At 56.5% G+C, this 24847-nt stretch overlaps 3 protein-coding genes across 4 annotated transcripts in view; 1 reads left to right on the top strand and 2 right to left on the bottom strand.

Annotated features, from left to right (window-relative positions):
* Positions 1–7078, bottom strand: part of LOC129131613 (disintegrin and metalloproteinase domain-containing protein 9) — a 28922-nt gene extending 21844 nt beyond the window's left edge. Inside the window, exon 1 of the mRNA XM_054650547.2 lies at positions 6869–7078. Coding sequence (XP_054506522.2) covers positions 6869–6983 — 115 coding nt within the window. The 5' untranslated portion in view covers positions 6984–7078. The remainder of the gene's footprint in view (positions 1–6868) is intronic.
* Positions 7079–8218: 1140 nt separating this feature from the next.
* TM2D2 (TM2 domain containing 2) lies at positions 8219–9401 on the top strand. The gene is made up of 4 exons (XM_054650551.2): positions 8219–8466; positions 8540–8627; positions 8700–8815; positions 8928–9401. The coding sequence occupies exons 1-4, from the start codon at positions 8279–8281 to the stop codon at positions 9139–9141; spliced, it is 606 nt and encodes a 201-aa protein (XP_054506526.2). The 5' UTR covers positions 8219–8278; the 3' UTR covers positions 9142–9401.
* A 654-nt stretch (positions 9402–10055) lies between these two features.
* PLEKHA2 (pleckstrin homology domain containing A2) lies at positions 10056–24847 on the bottom strand. Of its 2 annotated transcripts, none has more exons than XM_054650549.2 (12): positions 23609–24847; positions 21182–21345; positions 20094–20150; positions 18696–18744; positions 18479–18576; positions 16174–16320; positions 14138–14272; positions 13965–14033; positions 13765–13835; positions 13332–13395; positions 12839–12916; positions 10056–12740 (listed from the first exon to the last, which is right to left on the bottom strand). In XM_054650549.2, exons 2-12 carry the CDS (start codon positions 21320–21322, stop codon positions 12399–12401), a joined length of 1251 nt encoding a protein of 416 aa, XP_054506524.1. In that variant the 5' UTR covers positions 21323–21345; positions 23609–24847; the 3' UTR covers positions 10056–12398. The 2 variants fall into 2 exon arrangements, with proteins under 2 accessions (XP_054506524.1, XP_054506523.1); XM_054650548.2 differs by having other exon boundaries at positions 24140–24845.

Below are 24847 nucleotides of genomic sequence, written 5' to 3'. Positions count from 1 at the left end.
TGGAAAATGGGCAGGCTTGAAATGCTAGGGGTTCCCCAGAAAGGACCAGGCTGCAGTGGCATTCAGGAGATGCCTTCCCCTCCCTGGAAGCTGACACACATCATCATCATCCCCTTGGGGAGCACTCAAAAAGGCATCCCAAGAGAAAAGCAAGTCCCTTGCACACTCTTCCTATCGCCAGCCAGGGGCTGTGCACAAATCACAAACAGGACAGGACTGCTGGGAACGTGCCTTGAGCTGTTTGATTTTCCAGCATCAGCCTCATTCCATGGTGATGACAATGGGAAGATGCCACCAGCTCACATCCCAGCCAGCAGACACAGAACTCAATGTCACAACTCACTTTATAAGTGTTTTGATCAATCCCACAAAGCAAAAGCACGCTGACAGTAGTTCCATCCAACCACTGTAAGCACAGGTACCTTTGGTTAAACAATGCTTGCTTATTTCAAATACAATCCCTGCTTGTGAGCCTTCAAACACAATGCACAGAGCTCCATTATTAAGCTTAGAACTTCCTAATATCTCTCTAGATAAACTTTTCTGTAGTTTAGGGAGTTATTCTAGACAAGCATTAATACACAGACCATTGTTCTATTTGTCCTTGCTTTTCTACATTTTACATAATTTTTCTGCTGCCCAATCTCATGGCTGCTGCTCAGCTCTAATCACAGTTCTGCTGTCTCTGAGGCCTTTTGCAGCTTTCCCAAACCTTTCTGATTTTATGGATTCCCACACTTCCCACCACTATCCCTGCCAGCTTCCCTCCTGTCACAGCACACGTGGCCATGGCAGGAGGCCTCAGATGCCCTCTCCTGCTCTGCCACACAGAATTTCTGTCACCAGAGCACAGGCACAGCCCCACTGCTCTCAGGAACTCACACAGGGCACACACTGCAGCACAACTTTCATTACTGTGGTGTTTGTAGACAAAAAGGTATTTATTTGCTAATAGAGTAGACATAGTACAATACAACAACAAAAAAAGTAGGCATTAAAAGTATTAAAAAGTAGACACTAAAAGTATTAAAAATAGACACTAAAAGTACTAAAAGTATTAAACTAATACTACATTAAAAGTATTAAAGTAGACATACAATACTACAAAAGTATTTGTCGACTATTAAAAAAGCAGAGATAAAATTCCTGAAAACAGCCCCTGACATTCACTGGCTACAGAACACAGTGTCAGTACCTCCCTGGCCAGAAAACAAGGGAGGGAAGGGCTGCTTCCTTCCCTGGAATGAAGCACCAAAAGCACATACTGCAGCAATCACTTCTGTCCATTTGTCATTTCCCAGCACGCGCTCCAGCCAGCCCTGAGCTCCTGCTCTGCCCTTGTCCCATCCCCAGTGCCCTTCCCACCCTCAGCAGAGGGGTGGGACACCCAGGCCAGGCTCTGCAGGCTCACAGGTGACACACACAGCAGGGCACAGCCAGCCTTGGCAGTGCCTGGGACTGACACGTTTGCCCAAGAGCAGCTTGGAAGCAGAAAACAAGTCAGTGAATCATCACATGAGGCACAACTGGGAGGGATTTCTGGGAAGAGCACAACTCCAAGAGGATCCTCTTAGAGCAACAGCACTGAAAGAGGCCAACTTTTGAGTCTCTGAGTGCTCTGACAGTTCTCTCCCCACTTTGTGCCCTCCTTCCCATCTTTCACCACCCTGGTTTGGGAGGTGGTGGGGAGTCTCCAGCAGGAATGTCCCTAGCACTGCCCCTCGCTTCCCAAAGCAGCTGTTTCCATGCCAAGTGCCCTGGGCAGCATCTCACACATCCCCAGCAACCCTTAGAGAGGGCACAGAGCCCATCAGAGAGGGCACAGAGCAGTTCAACAAAAACCCCACCCAAGGGACAAGTGCAGCCAAGCAGAAAACCAAGCCCTGCTGCCACAATCTCCTCCTACAAAGGCCAGGTTGAGTTTGTAATCAATTTTTCAGCAAGTTACAGGACTTGTAATAGTCAGGTGCTTTCTGGCAGCTGCTGGAGCTGCACCACATCACTGCTGAGGACAGGACATGCTGATGACCCATTTCCTTCTGAGATTTTATTTCTGATCAGAAGAACACCACTGCATCCATGACCGTAGTTATCTCATCTGATCTCATTAAAGGCTACCATTAATTACCAAGCACTGGAGACAACTAGGAAGATGTGATTCATCTTCCCCTCCCCACCCCAAATCCACCAGAGGAATTCCATGCATGCTCCACAGGCATGCAGGAGCTTGAAAAGCACCAGAACACACCACAGCCATAATGACTCTCCAGACACTGAGGGAACCTCTGGGGGTGTTCAGGTGTTCTGGAGGTGCCTGCCAGGTAAGATCTGCATTCAGCAAAGGTCAGACTGCAGCCCCTGTCTTGCTAGACCTTGGTGTGCCCATTGGCTCAGTGACAGAGTCAGAGCACACAGCTACATCCACTTACTCGCTCACCCTTCCCCTCAATCACCATCCTTCCTGAGCTGTGACTCCTTCCCAAGGAAGGTCAAAGATACACTCTTCAACGGAAGAAAAAAAAAAATTAAAAAGAGGAAACTTCATACTGTGGCATGTTACACCACAAAACAAGCTAATTTTATAAAAACAACTCAGCAGCATGTGAGCAGGTCAGCTGCTAACACCAAAACTCATTAAGTTAACTGTGGTTATCATCAATTGATTACAATTAACAGCTGAGGTCAGCTTCCACACTTTGGCAGGGGATTGCTCACCAGAAGTGCCAAAGGCATTACACAGCCAGGACAGCTCCACATGGAGCATTCCTGACCCAACCATCAGCTCCAAAGCTGCACTCTGAGCCCAGAGCAGGGCAGCCATTCACCCCCCTCCCTCCAGCTCCACACCTTTAGATTTCCTGCTGTAATATTTGCATCTCCCTTCCTGCAACTAAGGAGCAGCAGCATTCAGTATTTCCTTACACCTCTGCCTGTCCATATCAGGCTGCTCTGGCTCCACCACCCCAAAAACCCCACAACAGGACACAGCAGCCCAGTGAGGCCTCACACATACCAAGGCACACATGCTGTGTGTGTTTATGGATCTCCACAGGTTAAACTCACCCTCAAAACAGAGAGCACACACCTGATTCACTTGACATTTAACCCATGCTCCTGCTCCCCATTTTTCACCCTCTGGTACAGAAATTATTTCCACCTCAACAGAACACTTTGCACCATCCTTTCAAAGCCACTTATCCCTGACAGATACTTCTCTCATGCTCAGATCACTGGGATTGCTATCCCAGTCCTTATGGAGCCTGAATCCCATCTGACTGGGGGTACCAGCTGCCAGCTCAATCTGCACTCTCCAGATCCTATTTTCAGAATCATACAGGAGTTTGCCAAGCAGCGTCTGAGGAGAAACTTCCATGACCTGGCTTACTTACATATGTCCTTCAAAACAACAGAACCACTGCTGGAGGATTTCTCCAGGCAATGACACACCAGGAAAAGCATTTTTTTTTGGTGCACTTGGCTTTTGCACTAAGGTCACAGCTGAAGTAGGATTTACTCTTTGGACTACTGCAAGCAAAAACCTCCTTCACTTTCACTATGCAAATATTATCCAAGTCCACTTAAAAATGTTTAGAGGTTTATAAAAAACCACAAAGATAACAAGTCTCCTTCTAAATGTAGGAATGTTTTCTGTGGAGCCTGAAGTTCCAGCTCCTCCCAAACCTCAAACACCAAAGAGTGCCTCAGTGGTGCTTCATCTTCAAAACACCTGGGAACATCTGGCCAGCTGTTCTTCCACAGGCACCACTCCTTGGGACTTTTCTTTCCACCTCTCCCTCCCCTGCTCTCACTGTTTAGACCTGCTGGGTTCTCCTGCTGTGCTGGTGCAGGAAGAGATGACCAATGATCATGGCAAGAGCAGCAAATTCCTCTGGATGTACTGCTCACCTGGAATATTTGGATAACATTAAACCTGGCCAGAGCAGCTCATGAAGTTTCCTCTGGTATTTCACGGGGGATGTTGGATGTTGATCAGGTTACGGAGCTCTTCCACAGAAATATTTCCTAGAAAATTCTTACACCCCTTGCTGAAATCCAGACCTATGCTGTAAGTGTTTCCTGTCTAGACTCTCCCCATTCCTTCTGCCCTTCCTAAAGCCTAACTTGTCTGCAAGACAACAGCTCCCCTTGTTCTACAAAAAGGACTGTCACACGTGTCCACCGGCACTGTCACAGCATCCTCTGCACCTCGGAGCCTTCTCAAAGGAGAAGCAGGGTAAAGCTCAGCTATCTGCAGCAAAATGAACCCTCCTGGGGGTCACTGGCCCTGAGTCACTCCCTTCCACCCACGACAGGGTGCCCATGGATGGGCTGAGCACACTGAGCCCACTCACTTCCTCCCCATCTTGCCAGCTCTGCTTGCTCAGCTGCCTCTGTGGGAAGCTTCTCTTTGGAGACATCGCTGGCTTTACATCTGGCCACCAAAGGGAACTCTGAAATGCACATTCTTACCTTTTTTTATATTTTTAGCTTGTGAAATAACAATGATCAAGACATGCAGAAACTCTAAAGCCACGATCCTAATTTCTTTTTTCCAAAAGCAAGGCATCACAAGAGGCAATGTTAGCTACACTGAAATGTCTTCCCTTTCTTTCCTTTTCACATGGAGGAAATAACCACAAACCCACTCTTTGCTGAATGATTGTCCCAGATTTGTTGCAATATGGGTGAGGCAGTGCTGTGTTTTCTGTGATCTGAATAAAAGAATTATCTTAACCAAACACCCTCTCTCCCCAGAAATTTAAACCCAAGCATTTAGACACTTCAAGAATTGTGGTCAAGCCTGGCTGGAACATCCTGGTGTGTGTATGACACCAAGTATCACGAAAGAGATGGGGTAGCACAAAGCAGCCTCTGCCTGTGAATTTTTTTTAATCCATTTAATCAAATCTTGAAGGCTTCTATGGACACCAGCAGGAGAGGAAAAGCCATACACACAAATCCCTTAAGGCTACACACCACTATGTGATTATGGTCATTCAGGAATTTGCAGATAATGGTCTCTGGTAACACTCCACTCCTGCCTTACATCCCTATGTGTGTCAAAAGCACTTACATTATAACCCAAGAGCTGGAGGTTTCTACCCTCTCTTTCATGCTCACACTCAGGCAAGGGAGGTTTATTATATTTCATGGAAGGTTTGGCATTAATAGCTGGGACAAAGAGTTCCAAAGGCAAAGAGGAACACCACCATCCACCATCGGAAATGGCAGTGTTTATTTCTTACAGGCAGGAGCAAAAATCTTATTCCTAAAATACCGAGCACCCACTGGAAGCACAAGCACCTCAGAGATGCAGAATTCCAGACATCACTCCTGGGCCTCCAGTCAGGCAGCTCCCAATGTGCTGCACCAGCTCTCAAAGCTGACTTTCACCTCACACAGCTCACACACCCTCCAGCAACAACACAGCAAGCGAGAGGAAGAGATTCCAGCACAGAATCCATCAGGGAGAGAGGCACACACCACATAAGCACTGTCCCCAGCACAAAGCATCAGTACCAAGTTGTATATTCCTCAGCTGGGAAGACCTGACTATAAAAACATGCATTAATGACAAACACAAAAGTTATACATAGTGCACGAATCCCTTTAGGAAGGGGAAACAACAACAGAGGAGACATTTCTGCCTGTCATGTACAGCCTGGAATCAGCACCATAAGGGCCCATAAACAGAACCAACTCAATTCATAAACAATCCCTAAGGACAGCTCGGGGCCAAGTCCTTTAGAGCCACACAGAACGATGGCACTGAGTCCTGCCCTCCCTCCCTCCCTGGGGACAGCAGCCTGGGCAGCTTTGATCCATCAGGAACACCCGAGCTCCTGGATGGCCAAGGCCACCTGCACTGACCGGGCAGCCCCACATCTCGGGGCTTTGCTGGGGTGCAAAAGCCGGGCAGAGCTCCTGGGAGGATGGAGGAGCAAAGAGCCGCGGGACACCTGTGAGCTCGGGCAGGTGTGCTGGGACCCGAGGCCGCCGCCGGGATCAGCTCCCCACGTGGAGCTCCGTGGGCTCGACACCAGAGCCCCGTTAGCCCGGGATCAGCCTGGAGCTCCATGGCCTCGGCACCAGAGCCCCGTTATCACGGGATGAGCTCCCCATCCGGAGCTCCACGGACCCGGCACCGGAGCCCCACTGTCCCGGGATCAGCCTGGAGCTCCATGAGCCCGACACCAGAGCCCCGTTATCCCGGGATCAGCTCCCGGTCTGGAGCTCCACGGACCCGGCACCGGAGCCTCGTTATCACAGGATCAGCTCCCCGTCTGGAGCTCCGTGGGCCCAACACCAGAGCCCCACTGTTCGGGATCAGCCTGGAGCTCCATGAGCCCGGCACCGGAGCCCCGTTATGCCGGGATCAGCTCCCGGTCTGGAGCTCCATGGGCCCGGCACCGGAGCCCCGTTATGCCGGGATCAGCTCCCGGTCTGGAGCTCCATGGGCCCGGCACCGGAGCCCCGTTATGCCGGGATCAGCTCCCGGTCTGGAGCTCCATGGGCCCGGCACCGGAGCCCCGCGGTCCCACCGGGCCCTCCGCAGCATTCCTGAGCACTGGCGATGCTGGGCAGGGCACAGGTGGTGCTGGCATCCACAGACCTGCCTGCTGCGGGTGGCACCGGCCACCCCCGGGAGCCGCCGCAGGGCACACGGGGCCAGCGGGCAGCACCCCCGCTCTGGCAAGGCTGTGGGGGGCTCTGCCCCACCGGACCCCTTCGAGGGCACGGGAAGGGTGACAAGGGGGTGCCCGACCCTCCGGAGGGGACGGGGAAAGGAGAATGGCGCTGTCCGGGAAAGGGAACGGGCGCCGAGCGGGCTGCGGGCGGCAGGCCCGGCCCGGCCCCGCGCACTCACCCGCGGGCTGCCCGGGCGCGGCCGGCGGCGGCAGGAGGAAGATGAGGAAGATGAGGAAGACGAGGAGGCGACAGAGGCAGCTCCAGGCCCGGGCCATGGCACCCCCTGGCCACATCGCCCCTCCCGTGGGGCGCTGGGTCCGCCCCGCGGCCCCGCGGCCTTATGGAGCCGGGCCGGGGCCTGCGCTGCACCGCCCCGGGGCGGAGCCGTGTGCCCGACCGACCCCCTCGGGCCCGGCACGGCCCGGCACCGCCCCGGAACCCAGCACGGACCGTGGAATATCCTGAGCTGGAAAGGATCATCAATTCCGACTCCCGGCCCTGCATAGACACCCCAACAACCACACCCTGTGCATCCTTGGAAGCGTTGTCCAAACCCTCCTAGAGCTCTGGCAGCCTCGGGGCTGGGGCCCTTCCCTCGGGAGCCTGTTCAGTGCCCCATCAGCCCTCTAGGAAAAGAACCTTTTCATAATGTGTTGGAAGCACATGAGAACACACCATGCCCGGCCGGGCAATACCACAGGTACAGGTGAGCACGAGAAATTCCCCAGAATGAGAAGGCATCACGGGCTTTGCCCTCCTCTACAAGCACCAAGCATACTGCCCTGTTCCACCAGTCACCCGTGGACAGCCTGCCAGGGCAACTTCAGAGCTCTGCATCATCCTCCAGAAAAATCAGGAACAAACACCTGACAAACCCATCATATTAGGAGCAAGTAATGGGAAAGCGGAGTCAATTTACTGGGGGAAAGAGCACAAATACACCCAGTCCTAGGCTGCCTCCCGTTCTCACAGGGCGGGCTGGCACTGGGGAGAGCCGCGCAGCACAACGGCCAGCTCGGACGGAATGAATCGCTGAGCCGCCGCGCTGCCCGTTACCGGCAACGCAGACCCCTGAGAGCCCTTCTCCGGTGCGAAGGGTGTCCGCTCTTCGGGTGAGCGCGGCGGGCGCCCCCCGAGGGAGGGGTCCCGGGGTCCCCGAGTCCCGGCTGGGCCCCGCTTGAGCCGGTTTGACCCCGGCCGGGCCCCGTTTGAACCAGTTCGGCCCCGGTCGGGCCAAGTTTGAGCCGGTTCCGCCCCGGGATTCGGTCCCGAGCGCCGCGCGCGGCGACACCAGCGCCCCGCCCCTCGCCTTCGCCCATTGGCCGCCAGGCCCCTCGGCAGCCAATCAGCTCCTCGTCCGGCGCGCACTCCCTCCGCCACGCCCTTCGCTGCCGCTTCCGCAGCTTTTTCCGCTTCTCTCCGACCAGCTGCGAGCGGCGGGCGCCCATTGGCTGCGGGCGGCCGGCGGCGGGCGCCCATTGGCTGCGGGAGCGGAGCGGGGGGCGCCCATTGGCTGCGGGAGCGGAGCGGCGGCGCCCACTGGCTGCGGGCGGTGCGGCCCGAGGCCGAGCGGGGCGGCGGTGCCGCCATGGCGCCGCCCGTGGGGTACGCGCTGCTGTGCGGGCAGGCCGCGCTCCTGCTCGGGAACCTGCTGCTGCTGCACGGCCGCGGCCTCCCGGGCAACGACACCGAGCCCCGGGAGCTGCCGCCGGGGCCGCCCGCCGCCGCCTGGGCTTACAGCGATCCGCGGGCGCCGCTCGTCCTCTGCACCTACCTGTGAGCACCGGGCCGGGGCGGGAGCGGGAGCGCGGCCTCCCGGGCTCCCTCACCAGCCGCTCCTTCCCCGCAGCCCCGATGAGTTCGTGGAGTGCGAGGAGCCGGTGGACCACGGCGGGAACGCCACGGCACAGCAGGAGCTGGGCCACGGCTGCGTGAAGGTGAGGGCGGGGCGGGGGCGGCCCCGGTGCCCCCCGGGCCCCGGTGAGCGCTGAGCGCTGCCCCCGCCGCAGTTCGGCGGCCAGGCCCACGGCGAGGTGGATCACACGCGAGTGCAGTGCCGGGCGCTGGACGGCATCGAGTGCGCCGAGCCGCGGAGCTTCCTGCGGGGCAGCCGGCCCTGCGTCAAGTAGGAGAGTCCCTGTCCCCTCCCGCAGCCACCGGACCGAGCCCCCCGGGAGCACGGCTGGTCCGGCGGGGAGCGCTGACACTCGCTGACCCCGCCGCATCTTCTCTCGCAGGTACACCGGCCACTACTTCATCACCACTCTGCTCTACTCCTTCTTCCTGGGCTGCTTCGGAGTGGATCGGTTCTGCCTGGGCCACACCGGCACCGCCGTGGGGAAGCTGCTGACGCTGGGGGGCCTGGGCATCTGGTGGTTTGTGGATCTGATTCTGCTCATCACCGGGGGGCTGATGCCCAGTGATGGCAGCAACTGGTGCACGGTGTACTGAGGAGGGGCAGGGCTGGCCCCAGCTGCAGCCCCTGGGTGCCTCTGCTCGCTCCCAGCACCAGCCTGGCACAAACTGGACTTACAGGACTGTAACTCAGGGTGCACAGTTACTCTTGATAATGACTCTGTACCAACCTTGGACTGGATATATTTTGCTTGTTTAAGATAATCTGGCTTCCCACTGCAAATAGTGACAGCTTCAGAAATCAGAGCTTGAAAACACAGGGGGTCAAACAAACAATAAAATCTGGAAGAAGCTGACTGCACCTACTTTGGGGATTAGTAGATCACAGCCACACAGAGATGAAGGCCATGGGGTCATGGGCCACCTGACAACTGGGAGCTGGGAAAGGGCCAGAGGTGCCATGGGGCAGCTCCTGTGTGTGTGCCAGGCACCCTTTGGGTGCTCCAGCCCCAGCACAGGGCACCTGCAGCACACAAAGGGTGCAAGAAACTCACACCCGAAAGAGGAAGCCCCACCAGCTGCAGGTTAAAAACTCACCAAGCTGAATAAAATGGGAAAAGGAAGCTGCAACAAGTCCCAGCCAGAGCCAGACACAAAATCTGTGTATGCAAATGTCCAGTCATATTTGAGATAAAACAGCAAACACATGCTCCCAGTTTGGCAGCTTCAGCTGGGGGGAGGCAGGGGGAAGCTTTGTCCTGAAAATGCCATTCCTCAGCAGAACAACAGGGCTGGAAAATCCATGGAGGGGGAAAAAGTTCTGCAGTGACCCAGAAAGAAAAACAAAAAACAATCCCATGTGCAAAGGCCACTATCATGAACAGCTGCAATGTCTCCAGCTCCCCACTGCCAGCTCACAGCAGGACCTTGGTCCAGCAGCTTCCCTCCTCCCCGAGGAACATTTGGGACCTTGGTCCAGAAGGAATTGTGATGTCCCTGCCCTCACCATGCACTTGTGAGCATGGGGGGCAGCCAGCAGTGCTCCTGGGCTCTCCCCAGCTGCTGCCCTGTCCCCCCACCCTGGTGGGGACAGCGTTACCCAAAACACACAGTGCAAATAGACATAACTGGGATTTCCTTCTTTATTTAAAAACGGGAGAAAGGGCATTGCAGCATGTACAGGCGAGGGGTGGGAGGCAGGGAGCCCCCACCCCGGGAGTCACAAGCACTGCCCCAGCCCTAAGAGCACTTGGAATCCCCAGCCAGCACTTCCAGAAACATCTGGAACCACGTGGGAATAGCAAACCCTTCTCTCCCACCGCTCTGCCCCCCACAAGGCACCCCAAATCTGCACCACACCCAGCAAAGCCCCACAGCACAGGAGGGAGCAGCTCTGGGGGGATGCCAGGAGCAAACACAGAGCTGAGGGGAAACCAGTTTGCTTTAAAATAACCACAAAGCTCCATCGAGCTCTGGCTGCACCCACCCAGCCCTCTGGAACAGGAGGGAAATCCCTCCCTCCCAACAGCACCTGTGCTCCGGACGGCTCTGGAGCCCAGCTGAGCTCCACACTTGTTAGAACCTCACCTTCAGCCTCTCTGCTGTCCTGGGGATGCAGGAGGGTGGGAACCAGCAAGAGGAATGTTGCAATATTGCTGGTAGTTTCTGCTCCTGGATAATTACCTGAATTGTGCAACAAGCCTCTACTTTACCTTCCCAGGCCTGAGGAAACTGTGCAATTATCAAGCACCAGGAATACTCTGGAGCCTGTGGTTCCAAGGCCTTGCACAAAAGAACCATCGTCCCTCTGCAATCCCTGCTCTCCAAAACTGAGATCAGAACGCTGCAACTCGCTGATGGATGGGCTTGCCAAACTACTAAAACATTCCTGAAACAGTGTTAGGAGCCAAACAGCAAGTCAGCCTAAAAAAATGAAAGTTTCAAACTCTAGTGCAAATAAAGCAAAAAGGAGCAGAAAAAGGAACAGCAGGATCTAGGTAGCTACAAATAAATAACATTAACACTCGCCCCTGTACCGTTTGCATTGATTCCCACTCATTTTCATGGTGTCTGTGTTCTTCAGCACACAATCCCCTTTGAGACTCTCTTCCCCCTCAACTTGGGGGACCCCATTCCTGCCTGCCCCAGCAGCAGGGAGGTACCTGTGCTGTGCCCATCCCACAGCAGCCCCAAGGGGACCGAGGCAGGAAGGTACAACTGGCATCACATTGAGGTCAGTCAGGCTAATCAAGGCTCAGGCACAGCTGTCAAACAGCTGAAGGCCCCAAAAGGGCTGGGGCAAACCAGATGTTCTGCTCCTGGGGAACACACTGGGCTGAGCTTGCAGAGCAGAGGACGTGCCACAGCCAGGGAAGTGAAAGGGGAGCTGAGTTCTCACTCAGCATGCAGGGATTGCACACACTCGTGGGGTGAAAGTATCAGATCTCTGCCAAGGGAACACCTGGATTTTCTACACACTATTTATCACACCTACAGGAGCTCATCTGGTTATGGAAATGACGATTCACATTGCTCTAGAAACTCCTGCTGCTTTCCATCTCGGGCAGGCAGTGCGGGACTTGGCTGGACAAGTCTGCCCAGCTCCATCAGGGCTGGTTTTCATTGCTTTTTACTAAAAGCCCTTCACCATCTGGCACAGCTACCTGTGCCTGCCCAGGTGTGTGTAGTGCAAAACCAACATCACACCTGAGGATGCTCCCACCTGGGAGCTGCTGTTGCTCTGGCTCATGCTCAGGAAGTACCAAAAGCCTTTGGAGGGGTTGAGCACCCGCCCAGGCTGGGGTTCAACAGGAGCCACAGGTATAAAAAGACATAATTAAAAGCCAACAGATTGCTGATAAACCCTTGTGTGGGCAGTGGGAAGATCCGGTCTCTGAGGGGATTATGTCACTGTAAGGGGAAGCTGCAGTGAGTCCCCTGTGTGGGCACCTGCAAGCTGGTGGCTCCCAGCTCTGCCCTGGGGAATCTGAGCAGCAGAAAAGGGGAGAGAAACATTTGACAAACACAAGAAAGGCCACACTCCCCGTCATGCCTTCAAAACCTCCTGCCACTTCCTCCAGACCTGGTTTGTGGGGGAAACAATGCAATTGCTGAAGATGTCCCCTTGTACAGGTCCCCAGCACCTCCTGCCCTGCACAGCGAGCGCCAGAAGCACCTTCCAAGACATGGAACCACCGGGGGCCAGGCTTGGGCAGGAGCAGCCAGGGACCCCACGCCCCACAGGGCACCAGGACGTGGGTGCAGACAGATCCTGCATCGCAGGGAAGGCTGTGCTGGAGGGAAGGGGGCACTTTGTGTGTCCCAAACAGACCCTGGGGAGGCTTGGTCCCTGCTCAGACATCAGAGGTCCGGATGCTTTCATCATCCAGGTCGAAGGCGAACGGCTTCTCCTTGAGGGGCTGCGGCTCGGAGCGGTGCCGCAGGCGCGTGCCGGGCCCGGCCTGGCGCTCCGACAGCGCTGGCACCAACACCGAGGAGTCCCTGAGCGGGGCTGGCAGCGCCCCCAGCCCCGGCTGCTGCCCCTCGGCCCGCGGCACCGGGGTCCAGGGCTGCCAGGAGCTCGTGGAGGGCGCCCTGCACGAGGATCGCCGCTCCTCCGCCGACGGCCGCAGCTGCGAGGGGCCCGCGGAGCCGCCGGGCCTGGCCACGGAGGTGGATCTCATAAAGGACATCTCCTGCAGGGACAGGGCAGATAATCCGCTGAGTAAATATCTTGCACGTTGGTAAAATCTCCATTTGACGGTAAAGGTGAAATTGAAAGTCTGTCACCTACCCTGGGGCGGGTTTTCAGGGCCTGCACGGCGGCTGTGATTGCCCGGATCCAGCTGTGCATCTCCTCAGGGCTGTCTGCCTGCAAACACAGCAGCCCCAGTGAGGTTCAGCTGTCCTGGCACTGCCAAAGTTCAGCTCTGCTCCCACAAACAGCCCCTATTATAAATAATCCCAAGGGAGAAGGGAATCCCCCACAGTTCTCCCTCACACTCGTGTGTTACAGCCCCATCTGCTCATGTTCACCCATTTCTTGAGAGCTGAACTTTCTGCCCCAAAAATTATCCTGGCCTCAGCTGCTCACCTGGGTGTAAAAGGTCCTGGAGCTCGTTATGATTTCCCACAAACAGCCTCTATTATAAATAATCCCAAGGGAGAAGGGAATCCCCACAGTTCTCCCTCACACTCGTGTGTTACAGCCCCATCTGCCCATGTTCACTCATTTCTTGAGAGCTGAACTTTCTGCCCCAAAAATTATCCTGGCCTCAGCTGCTCACCTGGATGTAAAAGGTCCTGGAGCTCGTTATGATTTCAAAAAGGTTGTCTCGCATAAGGAGGTCACTAGAAACAGTGAGAAAGAGACAGTCACACCCCAGCAGCCATCGTGGACAGAAAAAAACCCTGTATTTATCTTCAAATCTGGAGTGTGCCAGGGAGGAACATATTGAAGGCAAACCTTGGATCTCATTGGGATCTTTTTAGCCTTCTCTATTCTTTAGTTTAGTTTTAGTATAGCAGAATAGAATGGAATGGAATAGAATAATAAATTAGCCTTCTAAGAACATGGAATCAGATTCATTTCCTTCCTTCTCAGACAGGGGACCCTGAAAACACCCCACATGAGCAGCTGGAGCAGCCCAAGCTCCCTCTGGCTGCTCTGGCCTGAGCCAGCCTGGGGCCAGGGCAGGGAAACAGGGGTGGGAGCATTACCCAGACTTGACCAGGCACTCGTGGGTCTTGCAAACATCTTTCAAGAGAATCGAACGCAAAGGCTCCTTGTCCTGCAGAGGTGAGAGGAGACAGTGCTGGGCTTGGCTGGCCCCAGGGTGGGCATGTGCCCCCCAAAGAGGAGGAGGAGGACGTGCCAGAGGGTGCCAGAGCCCTGCTGGGGTCCTGGGGCAGCTGCTCACCTGCTCACACTTGTAGTAACTGATGGAAAACTCATCCAGAACAAAGTACCGCCGCTTCCAGCTCTTCCTCTGGAAAAGAGCAGGAGATTGGGTGCTCATTCCTGCCGCTCTCTGTGGGGGTCCTGCAGCCAGAGCACCCCCCAGAGCAGCCCCAGCCCATGCCTGGCACTCACCACGTTGCCCTGCTTGACACAGAAGCCGCTTTTGAGCGGGGCTGGCCCGGCAGGGGGCTTGGTGGCCGAGGGGGGGATGTAGCTCTGCGAGCGCCTCAGCAGAGGGTGTGTGCCCACCTCGCTGCCCTCCCCGTCCTGCAGAGGGAGAACACAGCCCCTGTCAGCAGGGAGGCAGCCCAGGACAGCCAGCTGCAGGGAAAAGCCACCTGACACAAGCCCCGAGTGAATAGTATGAGCCAAGGGCTTGTGGAGGTGCTGAACATGGGCAGGGAATGAGCCCAGAGCTGATGTTCTCTCATTGTGTGCAGCTCCCTGGTGCTATTCCCCCTCTTGCAACCATGTGTTAAAAACCAGGAATCAGAAGGGCTGCAGAGAAGCAATTTGAGGGCTGAAGGTAATCCCCTGCAGCAGGGGAGTTAACAGAGCCCACCTGCCTGGCTCATCCTGCACAAAGAGGTGACTCAACAGCATCACTGAAGGTATGAGGAGAGCAAGGACCACCAGACAAACACAAGTTGGAAAGGAATGCTTTAGAGAAGGCAATATACCACAGGAATAAACTGCTCAGAAAAGCCATCAAAGTCTCTGATTCTCATTTTCAGAGCCAAGTTCTCCCACAGATACTTGGGTGTTAGGAGCTCAGGAAGGGAAGCTGTGCCTCCTCTGGCCCCAAGCTGTCCCTCCCAAGTGCAGTGCTCAGTGCTGTGAGCACAAAGGGGCTGTGGTCACGACCACGTGCCCAGCACCCAGCCCTGGCTCCCCTGAGCACATCCCAGTGCACCCCAAAGGCCAGACCCACCCCAGGAGCACTGGGATCCCAGTGCACCCCAAAGGCCAGACCCACCCCAGGAGCAGTGGGGCACTGGGATCCCAGTGCACCCCAAAGGCCAGACCCACCCCAGGAGCGCCCTCCCTTCCCCCCAGCAGCACAGAGGATGGCTGAGATGAAACATCTTCTGCACTCAGCTTCTTCCCCATCCCTCAGAGCCCTTCCTCCCCGGGCTGAGGTTTGAGCATTGCCATGGCAGCCGCTGCCAGCCTTATATGGCCCCACAGCAGGGACTGCGGTTTGGGTGAACCTGCCTGCCCAGCACCTTCCACAGCTGCTTACGTGTCCCCAGGACACACCAGCAGCTGTTTGTCTGCCTCAAAGTGCTGCCCAGCCCTGCAGAGAGCAGTGCAGCACAGCTGCAGCACCACGATGGGGATGCCACCCACACCCCGAGCCAGTGCCAGCTCTGTTGGGCATTGCACAGGGGGTGTCCAGAGCAGAGCTGGGGACACTCCTGCAGCCAGGAGTGTCACACGCCCCGAGGCTGGGGTGATGCTCCTGAGCGTGGGACTCCCCTGTGCAGTCCTGCAGCAGCACAGCCAGGAAACCACAGACACACCCAGGAAGCTGCAGCAGGGGAATGGCCATTTCACACGGGGGGGGGAAAGCAGCAAGAGCACAGAAATGTTCTGGCAGCTGATGCACCACCTCCAAAAAACCCCTCTGCACCCCACAGCCCTCCCTACACCTCTGCACCCTGCCTAACCCTGTGGCAAGGGAAGTTAAGAGCATCTGCCAGCAGAAACTGCTGCAATGACCTAAGTCTCCACTCTATTTTTAGTGCTGCCACTGATAAGAGTTGAAGTGAGACCCAGAGCTGGACAAGTGCCCGAACATGGGAGATACTGATGGCCACGTGCACGCCCAGCTGCGTGCCAGGGAAGGGAGGCAGAGCCACAGCAAGAGGTGCCACCAGCCCTGGGACAGTCCCTGTGGCTGCTGTGGTGGGACACCAGACACAGGGCTCCTCTGCCCTGGGTACCTAAACAGGATTTGCACCCAAGACACGTGGGTGGGTGGATGGTGATGGCCAGGAAGCGGAGCAGATTCATGACCTTCTCCTCCTCACACCCCCGCATCTCATCAGACTTCAGAGTGAGAAAAAGCAGAGGTGTTCAGGGTGCTGAGAGCAGCCATTCATACCTGCAGAGGAAAGGGCTTGCAGGCACGCTGTTTCCAGGAATGAAACTGCAAACCAGCTCACCTGGTTGATTGAGATGGGCGTGTGGACCACCACCCCCCCAACAATCTCAGTTTTGTAGGCCACCTGGGTCTTCCTCTCCTGGGCCTGGGGCACCACTGGAGGCTTTGTGATTTCTGTGGCCGGTGGGACACTGCCACCCTTTGGCACCTGTGGGAGAAAGGAAGGGATGAGGGGCACAGGGTGACCATGCTGGGCACCCCATCTCTGCCTAATGCAGCCACATCCCTTCAGAAAACAACTCCTGGCCCAGCACCCCAGTTAGGGAGGGTGTGGAACCCCCTGGGCAGCAGGAGACACCCAGAGGAGAGATGAGAGGAGCTCAGTGATTAAAGCATCCCTTCAGAGGCGCCTGTGATTCGCCTCTGCAGCTCAGTGAGTTTGTGGGACACTTGCTCCTTTAATTGTCCCCGCTCCATTTACAGCCGGGCTTAATGAGGAGCTGGGGCTGGCTAACGAGGCTGAGCCAGGCACTGCTGTGACCCCAGAGCTGGCTGTGCCCCCCCTGCCTGGCCCCACACCCCTGGGCAGAGGCTGGGCTGCAGCAACGCAGCTCCCAGCACTGCCATCCTCCCCTCTCCCTTCCCTGCTCCTTCCCTTGGACAGAAAGGGCAGTTTCCAACAAGTTTAGTTAGTAAAAAGCAAAGAAAGCAAAGGCAGTTTAGTAAAAAGCAATGAAAACCAGCTTCCCTTCCCCTCCCTGCACTTCAGCTGCCCTAATGCCACCCCTCACTGCCTTCCCCCAGAGCAGGGCAGAGTGACAGCAGCACCACATCCCTGGCTTTCCCAGCCAGCCAGGGCCAGCTCCTCCCTGAAGGGCTGGACGAGCCGGTTGGCCAGCTGGGACACAGCCAGAGTGGGGAAGGGCTGGCCGAAATCAGGCCATGGAAAGCACCACGGCTTCTTGCAGAAGCAGAAGGTGCATCTCATTATTGTGCTGTCAGCCCAGCTCTGCCAGCCTGGCAGAATCCCCCTGGCCCAGAGGCAGCGACCCTGGAGGACGCTGCTGACAGTACAGCCAGACACAGAGCCCAGGCAGGCTCTGCCTACAGCTCTGGAGATGGAGTCTGTGGCCAAGAAAGAGAAGGCACGAGCCAGAGCTGTGTGGCAGCTGCAGGTGCAAAGGTTGTCACACTTCATGTATTTGCAGACAAAGAAAGAAAATACAAGCCAGGTCTGATCTTGCAGATGAGTTTCCCAGAGACTACACCGTGGCACTCCAGGGATTTTAAAGAAAAAAACCCATGGATAGGCCCCAATCAAACTGCTTACATGACTTTTCCTTACATTTAGTTTACACACCATGAACAACATGCATCAGTGCATGACCTAATAAAACTCTGCTCACGTTATGCATTGGCCCTACTGTTGTATTCACAGGCCCTCTGAACAGAGAGAAGCTGTGAGACAAGCAGAGAAGGAGGAAAACACAATTCTGATCTTGCTTGCTGTGCCAAAGTAGAATGCAATATGGAGATTGGTTACCCAAAGTGAGGATGGTTTGTTCCCTTGGCCTGTCAGGGCCAGGTGTGTGTGTGTGTGTGGGGCTGTCATGGGACAGCCACCAGAGAATGAGAGTGTGAGCAGTGTGAGCAAGAGTGAGTGCAGGGCAGATTCAGTACTTAGTATAGTATAATAAAGTCATTAATTAGCCTTCTGATGATGGAGTCAGATGCATCATTCTCTCTCCCCTTTGCTGGAGTCACCTTTGATTTACAATACCCTACTGCTCACTGCAGGTGAGCCCCCAGAAGAAGCCCCTTCAGCAGAAGCCCCCAGCCCTTTCCCAGAGACCCCTATCCAGGCAGAATCCATCCTGGAGCTCCCAGCCCATGCCCTGGCAGTGCCCAGGAGGGAGCAGGGCACATCCCACGCTGCCAGGAGCAGCAGGCACCGGGTCAGTGCCCATCAGCTCACGGCCCTGTGAGCACAGCAGCACAGCACAGGAGGTGGCAGATGAAGCCCTCTGGATGCAGGCACAGCCCCTGCCTCGCCGTGCCCCACAGTGATTCGCTGCCTCACCACAAGAGCCAGCATTCCAGGGAGAATAAAAACGGAATAAATAAGTTACTGAAGCACAATAAAGCCAGCCTTTGACAGGCACAGTGAGGCCAGATCCCAGCCAGCAGGAGCAACGGGAGGAGGAGGAGGAGGGCCTGGATGGCTCCCACAGGACCTTCCTGGGGCACAGCTGCTGTCCCCCACAGCTGGGCTGGGAGGGTGAAGGAAGAGGCACAAGCAAACCTCAGCCATAAGGATCCCTGGGGATGGTGGAGGGAACAACTGAGAGGAGCATGAAGTAACCTACCGTGATCTTACTGGCCCTGTTCAGTGCCTCCACCCAGTCCTGCAGGTCCTTTTGGTCACTGGCTTGCAAGAAATAGCGCTGGGAGAGAGCGTTGATAACTGCCAGAGGAGGAAGGACAAGGAGAGAAGGATTCAGAAGGGTCCATGGGGCACCCACACTGCAGCTTCCCGTGGGAGGCTGTCCCCCCACTGAGCCCACCAAGACCCCACTCACTCACCAAAGCAGAACGGAGTTTTAGGCTTCTGTTTTGGGGTGGCAATGCTAACCTGTGACACAGCAAATCGGGGAGAAAAATTAGAGATAACAGCACGTGCTAGGGGTGGGCAGAAAAGCTGGGAGTGTCCACCCACCCACCCTGCTCCCTGCCTGGGCTCAGCCAGGACCCCTGAGCAGGACCCCGGACACACGAGGGCAGCTGGAGCTGCAGCACAGCTGTGGCAGCTGAAGGGAACTGGCCCGTGTCAGAGCACATGCAGCACAGGGTGCTGGCTCCCAGGGGAAGGTCAGCACTGAGCCAGGGCTTCCATCCCCTGCATCCCCTCAGGCACTGGCTGAGCTGCACAGCAGAGGACAGAAAGCTTTCAAAGGACCTGAAAACATCCATTCTCCTGGATTAACACAGTCACTCTCATCAGCAATTAAGAGAATTGAGGGATAATAGTGGGGGTTTTTCCCTGAAGAGTAGGAATCGTTTATATAAGAATAATATTCCTTGAGGCTCCACAAACAACATTCGTGGAGTATTTATTCTGACAGTCCTCCTCCTTCAAAGCCAGTCCATAATGCTTTAAATATGTTTTCTCAAGCAAACCTCCCTTTTTCTGGTGTATTTACTGTTGGTAGTTCCAGCCACTGACAGAACCCAACCCCGCAGTTTGTGACCAAATGCTGTCCTGCAGCAATTTTCATTTAAACTAAAACCTATGTAATTTGTGAGGCTCTTTCCAAAATGGGGAAGGCTCGGCCTCCCAGCATTGCTTCATCTGCGCTTAATTTATAAATCATGATTCAGCAGGAACAGGAAGATCTGTCCAAGGCTATATCCAGCTCCAGGATAAAGCAGCACCAGCCCCACACTCCCCCCCAGCAGCTGAGGGGCCACTTGCAGGAGGAGGAGGAGGATGGTGGCAGCTCCACTCTCCACACACAGCCACAGCTCTGCCTTATTGCACTGCTCCTGCCTTCCCAAGGAGACTGGGTAACCCCCTTGAGACACACAGGTGACTTTCCAGAAGGTTTGATCCTTCAGGGCACTGCCCTGTGAGCACGGGGAGAGCTCCTGGAGCACTGCTCAGCCGATTGCCCAGCTCACACCAACACCACGCTGCTGTCGCCCCTCAGCCCTGGCCACCCCCTGGCCTTCCTCACAGCAGAGCAGTTCCTCTTCCTCCTGCAGCCCAGCCCTGCACCCTGTCCCGTGCCACTCCAGGATCTTTGTGCTGGGGGGTCCCTCCCTGCTCCCCACAGCCCTGCTCAGCTTCATGCCAGGGAGATGGAGCCCAGGCAGGACCAGCAGCTGGCCTTGGGTGCTTCCCATTGCCTCTCCTGGGAATGGCACAGGGATAAGGGGAAATCAGGGAGCACTCACCTTCCCTGTGCCCCACCCCAACATTACCTTGGAGATGTAGGTCAGCTGCAGAGATCCGACAGCACCCGCTCCTATGGCCAGGTTCTGCAACACACAGGGCAGCAGTGGGAGGTAAATGACAGGGAGAAGGTGGCAGGGGCAATCCAGCCTGTCGTTTGTGCCCTTGGGCTCAGGCAGCAGCTGCCTCCCTCAGCCACTTCCCTGTCCTGCACCTGCTTCAGCCCAGACCCCTCAGCAGTGGGAGCAGCCCTGCTGTGCTCCTTGGGACAGTTCTGGAAACCACAGAGGTCACAGAAGGGCTGGAGCCTGGTCATGAGAGACACTGACACAGCAGGCAGGGGCCTGGGGAGACCTGGGGTGATGCCTGCTCCAGGGAGGTGGGATGTGTAGGAGTGTCAGGGGCAGGACGGTCAGGATGGATGGAGAGCAGAGACCTCTGCAGCCAGGTGGGGAATTTGGGGTTTATTGCAAAGGGCCAAATGCAGGGCCCTGCTGGGAGCTGCCAGGCACAGCTCAGAGCAGGACTGAGAGAAGAGAGGGGGAGAGAGGATGAGAGGGGAAGAGAGTAAGAGAGGCAAGAGAGCAAAAGCATAAGAGAGTAAAAGGGGATGAGAGTGAAGTTCCCGTTCCAATACAATAAATCTTCTTCTGTGTTGAATATTCTCATTCTCACTAACCAATCTACTAAAGATACAAATCCTACAGCATTTACATACAGCCTATAAGAATCATTACATTCCCATCCTGTGTTACATTTTAAACCCTACAAACTCCTCTTTGGGCCCCTTCTGCCAAGCTGGCAGGGTCTGCTCTGACCCTTGGGCCTGTCTGCAAGCAGAGGATGTTGTTCCATCAAAAGGGGATCACCTTCAGCCAGCCACACCATTGTTTTCCAGTTGTTCAGCAACTAAAAGATCTCAAATCTTGCTTTCATTTCAATCTCGCTTATGGTTTCTATATTCTCAAAATATTCTCAAAATTGCCAGACAATCATATCAAAATATCAAAATATTCTCAAAATTGCCAGACAATCATATTTATAAGGCCTTCCTGTTTCATGTTCCCCAACATGGAAGTGCCCACAGACCCACTGCCATTTTTAGGGACATGCCCACCTGAGGATTGTCCATGTACCACAAGAGGTGGTTGGCCTGGGTGTCCAGGATGAAATACCTCCGCAGAAACTTGCCACAGGTCTCATTTTCCTCAATGTCCAGGAAGCCACAGATCCGGTTCTGTCGGTCCAGGTACGGCATGCCGGGCTCCTTCTGGCATCACCCTGTGATGGATGGGGGCAGGCAGGGGCAGGTGGGTGCTCTGCCCCCACATCCGTGGCACCCAACCTGTCCCAGGTGTTCCAGAATGTCAGTGCAGCCACTCAGCCACAGCTCCTGTGATGGATGAGGGCAGGCAGGGGCAGGTGGGTGCTCTGCCCCCACATCCACAGCACCCAACCTGTCCCAGGTGTTCTGGGATGCCAGCACGGCCACTGAGCCACAGCTGAGCTCTCTGGAGGGAGATGGGAGGGACAACGTCCAACCCACCACTGCCAGCCCCCAGAGCCACCAAACCCCATGAGCGAGGCCAGAGCAGCCACAAAGGATCTGCCACGAGACACCAGATCCCTGAGAGCTGTGGTGAGCAATAATCCCAAAGCAGAGTGCTGGAGAGAGCCTGAGCACACTCCCAGGAAACGGGGAACAATCTGCAACTCCAGCAGAAAATCCCTGCAGCCAGGATGTCGAGTCAGCAGGGAAAACAATGACCCATCCCAGCAGGGCCACGCTGTGCCCCCAGCTCTGCCAGGGGCATGGACCCTGCCCAGCACTGCCCCTCACCCTGGAGGATCCTTCAAGGCCCCTGGGCTGCTGTAGGAGCACCATCATCACTCCCAGCCCTGAATGAGGAGCAGAACCAGCACCCCTCACCATGGAGGGATCCTTCAAGGCCCCTGGGCTGCTGTAGGAGCACCATCATCACTCCCAGCCCTGTGTGGGGAGCAGAACCAGCACCAAGGGGCCAGGGGAGGCAGGATGGGTCCCCCTGCCCAGGGCACAGGGTGGAGGGCAGGGATGAGAGCAGCCGTTACCCAAAGGATGTGAGTGAACCCAGTGTGGTTTGTCTGGCAGGAGAGTGAGTGGTGATCACGCAGGTGCCAGAAGCAGAGCTACACAAATAAAAGAACTCATGCAGCAAAAGGAGGAAATACTATTTTTGAGCTGCAGTGGAGTGGGGCCCGGGGAGGTGAGGGTTGTGCAAGAGCTGGGGTGCAGCTGCAAAGGTAGAGGAGGCAGAAAAGAAGTCAACCTGCTGTGAAGATCTCAACATTTCAGAGATGGGTATCTTGGTTCATGGGGACCATGCTGCTGAAGGGGGAGAGATTGTTTTAGACCAACGACAGTGCCCTGGCACAAGGGTTTCTGTGGGCACTTCAAGGCTCGCTGCTCTTTTGTGGGGTTATTTTTGTGGTGAGGAAGCACACGGAAAACCAATCCCTAGGTACCTTCAACCATACCAACACGTTCAGAGCAAACCTCATAAACCCTTCCTTCTGCTGACAGCAAAGGTCTAGGGATTTCTGCTTAGGAGGTGGATGAGGAAGGAGCAGAATGTGCCACAGGCAGCACAGAGATGGGCCCCCAGCCCCATGGGACACCTCTTGGGGGTCTCCATGTCCTCCCACCACCATCCTTCATTGCAAACTCACCCCTCCTGTGCACACTGACCTCAGGCTGCACTTGGAGATGCCCAAAGCTGTGAGCAGAGGAGATTGGGATTGCCCCACACTCTGCACCAAGTCAGCCAAGTTCCTGTCCCCTCGCATCCCACCAACCACAGAACACAAATGGTCTCTCTCTGGAGCCACCAAAGAACTGCACTTTTCCATAAGAAAATGATAAAAGTAGCATCTCCAGCTGTGCTAAGGAAATCCAGGAGGGCCAGAAAATGCTCAGTTTCCTAGTGAAACCTATCAGAGACTTCCAGGACTCTTCCCTACCTCTGAAGCAACTGGCTTGCCAGCTTTTTAAATCACAATATCCCACCACAAAAAGCATCCCTTTCCTGACTCTGTGAATAACAAGGCAAGCAATTGGGCTGCAGAAGAAGATTTACAGCAACACCACCCCCTTGCCCGCCTGGGCCAAAGGGAAGTGCTCCCCAGGGAGAGGCAGGAGGTGCAGGGCACTGTCCGTGCAGCACCCAAGGGTGGCTCAGAGGCCTCGTGTGCAGCCACCCAGCCAGACTTTCCGGGAAGCACCTCAGGATGCCCTGCACGGTCACGGCTGCCCGTGCCCTGCTCTGTCCCGGCACAACAGCAGAAAAACCCCGATGCCATGGGGGAGCCGGCATTTGGAGCATCGCAGCCGCGCTGCCGGGAAGCATCGCCTCGGCACCTCCCTCCACAGCAGCACCCGGCGCACCTGTGGGCAGCCACAGCGTCCTTCTCGTCCTCCCTCACACCTGGAGGAGCCTCCCTCCGTTCCAGGAGGACTGGGACGTGCCCGGTGCCCCGCAGCGGCTGCAGCAGCGCTTCCTCTCACCTGCGCTTGCAGAGGAGCTCCCATGCGGCCGCGTCTGCCCCGATCTACGAGACAGACGCCCAGCAACTCGCTCCTACTAATGGCAGATCTTTGCCTTCATGAAACTATCAGCCTGTCGGGAGGAAGGCTGCATACAGCTCTTCATCTGCCGCAAAGATTCGGAGAACGCACACAAGAGTAGCTGCAAACCCCCGCCACCAGCCTGCCTCCAACCCCACGGGCTTCGGGCGAGGACGGTGCCTGCAGCATTCCCGGAGCTCCCCCGGGGCAGAGCCGCCCTCGCTGCCCCCATCGGGCACCGGGAGGGCTCCGCTCCAGCCCCGGCACGGATGGTGCAGCTGCAGGAAGCGGAGCCTCCGCCAGGGACAGGGGGACCAGCGCTGTCCGGAGCCGCGGGGCGCGGACCCTGCAGCGCGGGGGGCTCGGGGGCAGGGAGAGGGTGGGGAGGGGACATTGAGGGCTCCCAGCCCGGCCCGTGGGGTCTCTGGAGGCGGCTCGGTGGCCACGCGTGTCCCCCCGGGTGTCACTTACCCCGCGGCGTCCCTGGGCTGCGCGCCCCGGGCGGGCGGGGGGCGGCGGGCGCTGCGAGGAGGACAGGAGGACAGGAGGACGGACGGACAGACGGACGGACGGCCGGGAGGCGGAGGGGGTGTGCCCCTGGCTCCGCCGTCGCTTCTTTCCGGGTTAATTACGTCTGTCATTAGCAAACCCGGCCCCGGATGTGAGTGCGGGGCGCGGGGCGGCTCCGCGGGGCGGGGGGGTCGGTGTCCGTCTGTCCGTCCCATCGCCGTCTGTCCGCCTCCCTCCCGCGGCTCCGGGGGCTCCGCCGGTGGGAGGGCTGGGGGTAGCCCGGTGCCCTCCGCCTGTTGCGGGTCCTCTGCGTCCCCCGGGCGGGGAATTCACCCCATTCCCGGTGAATCCCCCCAGACCCGGCACAAAACAACTCGGGCGGTGCTCGAAGCCGGCACTGACAGAGATGAGCCGCCCCCTTGGCGATTCCTGCAAGAGCATCTCTTGGGGAAGCTGCTGCCGGGTGGATTTGGGAGCAGGAAACACCCGCTGCCCCCGGGGAAGCCCCACTTTCCTCTCCGAAACTCCATCTGGCCCCGATGCACTTTCTCCCGGCGCGGTGAAACCGATCTTGGTGCAGCAGAAGATTTACAGCAAAACCAAGGCAGCGCGGGGATCTCGCCCACGGACACGCGCAGCCCCTGTCCGTGCCACGCCAGCCCCGCTGCT

This window comes from Agelaius phoeniceus, chromosome 30 (genome assembly GCF_051311805.1).
Source record: "Agelaius phoeniceus isolate bAgePho1 chromosome 30, bAgePho1.hap1, whole genome shotgun sequence".
Lineage (NCBI taxonomy): Eukaryota > Metazoa > Chordata > Aves > Passeriformes > Icteridae > Agelaius > Agelaius phoeniceus.
The sequence above is the reverse complement of the archived record's forward strand: the minus strand, read 5'-3'. Positions and strand labels throughout refer to the sequence as shown.

Coding starts and splice junctions, on each gene's coding strand:
- TM2D2 (XM_054650551.2), top strand. CDS start 8,279: ATGGCGCCGCCCGTGGGGTACGCGCTGCTGTGCGGGCAGGCCGCGCTC. Junction 8,467..8,539: donor CTCGTCCTCTGCACCTACCT/GTGAGCACCGGG, acceptor CCTTCCCCGCAG/CCCCGATGAGTTCGTGGAGT. Junction 8,628..8,699: donor TGGGCCACGGCTGCGTGAAG/GTGAGGGCGGGG, acceptor CCCCCGCCGCAG/TTCGGCGGCCAGGCCCACGG.
- PLEKHA2 (XM_054650549.2), bottom strand. CDS start 21,322: ATGCCGTACCTGGACCGACAGAACCGGATCTGTGGCTTCCTGGACATT. Junction 16,321..18,478: donor ACAGGGCCAGTAAGATCACG/GTAGGTTACTTC, acceptor TTTCTCCCACAG/GTGCCAAAGGGTGGCAGTGT. Junction 13,396..13,764: donor GAGTGCCTGGTCAAGTCTGG/GTAATGCTCCCA, acceptor CACTGTTTCTAG/TGACCTCCTTATGCGAGACA.